Below are 5,985 nucleotides of genomic sequence, written 5' to 3' on the forward strand. Positions count from 1 at the left end.
AGGGTAGAAACCTCCTGAGCAGGGAAAGGTTTCAACTCCTCTGTCAGCCTGGGAGGGAAGAAAGGTTGGCAGGGCGGGGCAGGGCGGGGTTTCCCTTGCAGGCTTTGGGCTGAATCCCTCCTCCCTGGTCCCTCATTGGGTTAGTGGCTCCTGCAGCCCTGCCAGTGAGGGACAAATGAGAAGAGCTGTTGATTTTTCACCCCTTGGCCATTCAGCATCTCCCTACATAAATACTGAGAAAGGCCTGCCCTCTCCTCACTTCTCTGGACTTGGCCCTGGGTTAGACTTGGTCTTCTGGGGGTGGGAAGGGCCATGGGGGACCTACTTATGCTCAGAGTGGCTGTGGGCATATGCTATGTAACCTTCACTGCCTCCGCTTGGTAAGTCCTTCCCTCCCACTGTTCACTCCTCACCAAGGAAGCTTCCACTATCTCATCCCCATTCACCAACTGCCTCACTTTTTCTCTTTTTGGTAGGTCAGTGAACAATTTCCTGATAACAGGGCCCAAGGTAGGATGGTCTCCTGCTCCTGTTTTTACCCATTCATGTTCCTAAGGGAACTCTTCTAGGGAAAGAAAAGACGGGAGGGGAGACAGTGTCAGAAGTCAGCCACGCAGAGGAACCTATGACCAATCATTCCCTAATGGAGAGCTAACCCATTTGATTCCTGTCTGTACCTTCTGACCCAGACGACCTGATGAGAGCCAGGGCTGAAGCTCACACCCTTTTCCCTTTGCCAGGCCTATCTGACCTACACCACCAGTGTGGCCCTGGGCGCCCAGAGTGGCATCGAGGAGTGCAAATTCCAATTTGCTTGGGAACGCTGGAACTGCCCTGAAAATGCTCTCCAGCTCTCCACTCACAACAGGCTAAGAAGTGGTAAGTTTGTGCAACCTGTACAAGGGGGTATATGTCCATGAAGTTGGGTGTGCAGTATGTATGTATGTGTAACATGTATGTGTGCAGTGAAATGAAAAAGTTATCATATACAGGCAGTGATCTGCCACTTCCTTATTGTGGGTCATTTCCCCTTCTCTGAACCTCAGTGTTATCCCTGGGGTCAATAAGGTCAGCTGTTTAGTCCACCAGGAGTGTTGTAAGGGTTAAATGAGGTGAATCAAAGGTATCTATATACAAGTGTAATTACTCTATTTTTCTTTTTTTTTTTAATTTTATTAGTTGGAGGCTAATTACTTCACAACATTTCAGTGGGTTTTGTCATACATTGACATGAATCAGCCATAGAGTTACACGTATTCCGCATCCCGATCCCCCCTCCCACCTCCCTCTCCACCCGACTCCTCTGGGTCCTCCCAGTGCACCAGGCCCGAGCACTTGTCTCATGCATCCCACCTGGGCTGGTGATCTGTTTCACCATAGATAATATACATGCTGTTCTTTCAAAACATCCCACCCTCACCTTCTCCCACAGAGTTCAAAAGTCTGTTCTGTACTTCTGTGTCTCTTTTTCTTTTTTGCATATAGGGTTACCGTTACCATCTTTCTAAATTCCATATATATGTGTTAGTATGCTGTAATGTTCTTTATCTTTCTGGCTTACTTCACTCTGTATAATGGGCTCCAGTTTCATCCATCTCATTAGAACTGATTAATTACTCTATTTTTCAATTCATGTTGTACACACATATTTGCATGAAATAAAAATGAGGAAAGGAGTCAGTGTTTGTAGCCCCTGAGGGAATTTCAACTGTCATAAAATCCCAACAACAGAGAAGCTGAGAGATCACAGTGAGCTATGCCTCATGTGGAGTGTGTGTGTGTGGTGTGTGTGTGTGTGGAGTGTGTGGTGTGTGTGTGGAGTGTGTGGTGTGTGTGTGTGGTGTGTGTGTGTGTGTGGAGTGTGTGTGTGTGTGGAGTGTGTGTGTGGAGTGTGTGTGTGGTGTGTGTGTGTGTGTGGTGTGTGTGTGTGTGTGGAGTGTGTGTGTGTGTGTGTGTGCATGATGTACCTGTGTAGCTGTTTATAACTATGCATAGTAGTTTGCAAGAAAGTCATTTATGTAGAAATGATTAATGAAGAGTTTCCTGAGGAAAGTTGAGGGGAATGGGGTAAAGAAAATGAGGGGGAAAGTATCTTGCTATGGGGTATATAAGAAACAGGGTGAGAAACAACATGGGACAATATTTATAAGGACTTAGTAAGATACAAGCTCAGTAAGCAGTAGGTATTATCATTATAATTATTACATGGCTCCAGGTCCATCTCAGAAAGAAGAAAAATGCCCTTCTCTCTTTCATAAGCCAGCCTCATAGCCCTGAATCCTTACTGCCTGAGGACCAGAAGCAATGGCTAATGAACAGAGGCCTAGGCTGGATTATCAGGGGAACTGGGTCCTGGTCCCAGTGCCATAACTGGTGAGGAGAGTGGCCTCGGTTTCATTACTTTCTCTCTGGATTTTACTTTCCTCATCTGTAGCATGGGGATGCTGATTTCTGCCTGTGTGAAGTAAGGATGCTGGGAAAACATGTACTGCTCTCTCAAGCAGAATAACATCCTCTTAATAAACCCAAAGAGGGAGGGGGATAGGAGAGAGAAATGAAATGGTATTGCTTTTTGAAAGCCCCTGATTTGGGTCATCAGGGTCCTAGTTTTTAGTTCCCTCTTTCTTTTCAAAGCTACCAGGGAGACTTCTTTCATTCACGCTATCAGCTCTGCTGGAGTCATGTACACCATCACCAAGAACTGTAGCATGGGTGACTTTGAAAACTGTGGCTGTGATGAGTCAAAAAACGGTAAAACAGGTGAGTTGTGCCCTCTGATGGGTGTGGGGAAAGGTAAGGGGTTTAGAGCTGAGCATACACTAAAGTCTTCCAGACAAAGCCTGAGAGACACAGCTTCTTCAAACCCCTAAACCCCAGTAGAAATCTCCTTGGTGGGTGCTCCTAGATCAAGACTCTAAGATGATTAGAGGATAAGCAAGTATCACCAAGCTCTAAAATCAACAAGGCATCTAGGAAGGAGGGGACCAAAGAAAGTTTAAAGCTAACCCTCCTATTTCAGGTTTAGAATGGCTTGTCCATAATCCACAGCTATCAAATTATTTGCTGACAGCCTAAGAGACTTATAGGCCTTCCCTGATGGCTCAGACAGTAAAGAGTCTGCGTGCAACGTGGAAGACCTGGGTTTGATCCCTGGGATGGGAAGATCCCCTAAAGAAGGAAATGGAAACCCACTCCAGGATTCTTGCCTGGAAAATCCTTATTCAGATTTGTCACTAATGAGCGAGGAGATAGCTCTAATAAGACTACTGTACAATAATGGTACAGAATTCTAGAATAAACATCAATGAAACTTTGAGATCATCTGGGCCAGCCCTAGTATCCTAATTTTACTTTGGGTATGGAGTTGAATTGTCTAGAGCTGGGGAGTACCTGAAGGGTGGGCAGTTGACTTTAGAAATAAGACTGTCCCCTACCCCCATTACCACCCTAAATACCTCCATTTCCCTGTCTCACTTCTCTCTCTTTTTTTTTTTTTTTTTTTTTTACCATACTGTGCAGCTTGTGGGATCTTAATTCCCCGACCAGGGATTGAACCCAGGCCATGGCAGTGAGAGCATGGAGTCCTAATCACTGGACTGCCAGGGAATTCCCTCCCTGTCTCACTTAGCTATAGCTTTACACACTTCTACAACTCTTGGGGATGGTTTGGCTATGTCAGCTAAAATGACCGTGACTCTTCTAGGACTCAGCAGGAAGCTATACAAAGAACTTACTCTTTCCTTATGTGCAGGAGGCCATGGCTGGATCTGGGGAGGTTGTAGTGACAATGTTGAATTTGGGGAAAGAATCTCCAAACTCTTTGTGGACAGCCTGGAGAAGGGGAAGGATGCCAGAGCCCTGATGAATCTTCATAACAACAGGGCAGGCAGGCTGGTACGTATAAGAGTTGACCAGTGAGCCAACAGGCTGAGCATTTACAACAGTCTCACATCTGTACACACCTTCACAACTTATCAAGAGCTGTCTCAAACATGTTTCATCCCACACCACCCAACAGGACTAGGATAGCTACCCCTATTCTTTGGATGACAAAACCAGTTAAGGCAGAGCTATCACTTGGCCAAGGCAATACAACCAATTAGCATCAGAACCAGGTAATGAAACAGATCTCCCAGTCTAGTCCTTTTATCACTAAACCTTATATGCTAACTCCTTCTACAGGCAGGTTTCTGAGAACATAAAACAATACAGATGCAAGGCCTTGCTTCCATGACTTAAAATTTGAACCATTTCAACTGCATGTTCTAGGAAACTAACAAGGGTTTATTATAGAACTTATGTCCTAATGTCTTTCTGGGTCTGGAGAGGTTGGGACTGATCTAAGCTTCTCTGGAAGGTCAGCTGTCCCCCAAGACTTCTGCGGTGCGTAGCAATCCTTGGAGTGTTCTGAACTCAAATCTGGATTCTAGTTGTATTTGGAGCTAAGAGCATAGAAATTTTGGTCTGAACCTGTACCTAGATGTCCTAGCTGCCCAGTGTAGAGAAGAGGTTTTCAAAGCGACAATAATGGGGATAAAGCGACCTTGGGGATAGGGCTTCAGACCCCAGGTTTCCTTCCCTCTGGAAGAGAGCCCAAAAGACAAATCCAAACACCCATAAACACTCTAGCCCCCAGCTACAACACTTAGTAACAGTGCCAATGATCATATTTTTCATTTTTAGTTTACAGAGTACTTTCTTCTTCATCTTCTTTTTAACAAAGTGCTTTCTTGATCATTCTTAATCTTATGGGCAGAAAGAGAAACAAGCTCACAAGCGATATAGTTGGGCCTTAAGCCTAGGTTTCCTGTCTCCAGTCACCTTCTCAACACTTGCCTGGCTTTTTCCATAAGAATCACGCAGAAAAGCATTAAAATCACCAGTACCAAAGCCTTTAAACCCCTGAACTTCCTAATTGAGAAGATCTGGGGTAGGGCCCAGGAATAAATACTTTTCACAGGCCTCCCTCATAATTCTGATGTACTCTAAAGTTAAGAAACACAACTCTAAAATGTTCCATTAATTGCTAGCCTTTGATCTTCTCTACTCAGAGCCAATCTCCTTTTGTCCTCCCTCTCTCTCTTTCTCTGAAGGCAGTGAGAGCCACCATGAAGAGAACTTGCAAATGTCACGGCATCTCGGGCAGCTGTAGCATCCAGACATGCTGGCTACAGCTAGCTAACTTCAGGGAGTTGGGCAACTACCTAAAGGCCAAGTACGAATGGGCACTGAAAATTGAGATGGATAAACGGCAGCTAAGGGCTGGGAACAGTGCCGAGGGCCACTGGGTACCCACCGAGGCCTTCCTTCCTAGTGCAGAAGCTGAGCTGATCTTTTTAGAGGAATCGCCTGATTACTGTACCCGCAATTCCAGCTTGGGCATCTATGGCACAGACGGTCGGGAGTGTCTGCAGAACAGCTGCAATACATCCAGATGGGAGCAATGCAGCTGTGGGCGCTTGTGCACAGAATGCGGCCTGCAGGTGGAAGAGAGAAGAACTGAGGCTATCAGCAGCTGTAACTGCAAATTCCAGTGGTGCTGCACGGTCAAGTGTGACCAGTGTAGGCATGTAGTGAGCAAATTCTACTGCACGCGCTCCCCAGGCAGTGCTTGGTCCCGGGGCAGGGGCAGTGCCTGACAGCACCGCACAGGAACTTACTGCTCAGTTGTATGACAGTGGAGGGGACACAGCTTCTCTCTTGGGGAGAAGAGGTAAGGAAAACAATTGGGAAACCACTGGGTTGATCTGTAGTCCTCTTGATATCTGCTGTACATGGGGAAGTGGAGGCCCAAGATACAGCATGTTCTTGACAGAGCTGAAATGGGAATCTGGGCCTCCTAACTTGGGTAGACCCCATTTCATCTTTTCTGCAAGTTACTTCCTGGTCTTTCTGCCTATAATACTATAGCTTGTTAAAGGGGAAGTTTGATTTGGGGTCTATATCCAGAAAGACCTTCAAAATACTTGCCCCTGGAGTTTCAGA

At 45.9% G+C, this 5,985-nt stretch overlaps 1 protein-coding gene across 1 annotated transcript; it reads left to right on the top strand.

The window, feature by feature from the left end:
* Positions 1 to 312: 312 nt before the first annotated feature.
* WNT8A (Wnt family member 8A) lies at positions 313 to 5,639 on the top strand. Its single transcript, XM_065935518.1, has 6 exons — positions 313 to 380; positions 477 to 510; positions 741 to 879; positions 2,635 to 2,760; positions 3,752 to 3,894; positions 5,094 to 5,639. Exons 1-6 carry the CDS (start codon positions 313 to 315, stop codon positions 5,637 to 5,639), a joined length of 1,056 nt encoding a protein of 351 aa, XP_065791590.1.
* The last annotated feature ends 346 nt before the right edge of the window (positions 5,640 to 5,985 follow it).

The sequence above is a fragment of the Muntiacus reevesi genome, chromosome 1 (genome assembly GCF_963930625.1).
Source record: "Muntiacus reevesi chromosome 1, mMunRee1.1, whole genome shotgun sequence".
Lineage (NCBI taxonomy): Eukaryota > Metazoa > Chordata > Mammalia > Artiodactyla > Cervidae > Muntiacus > Muntiacus reevesi.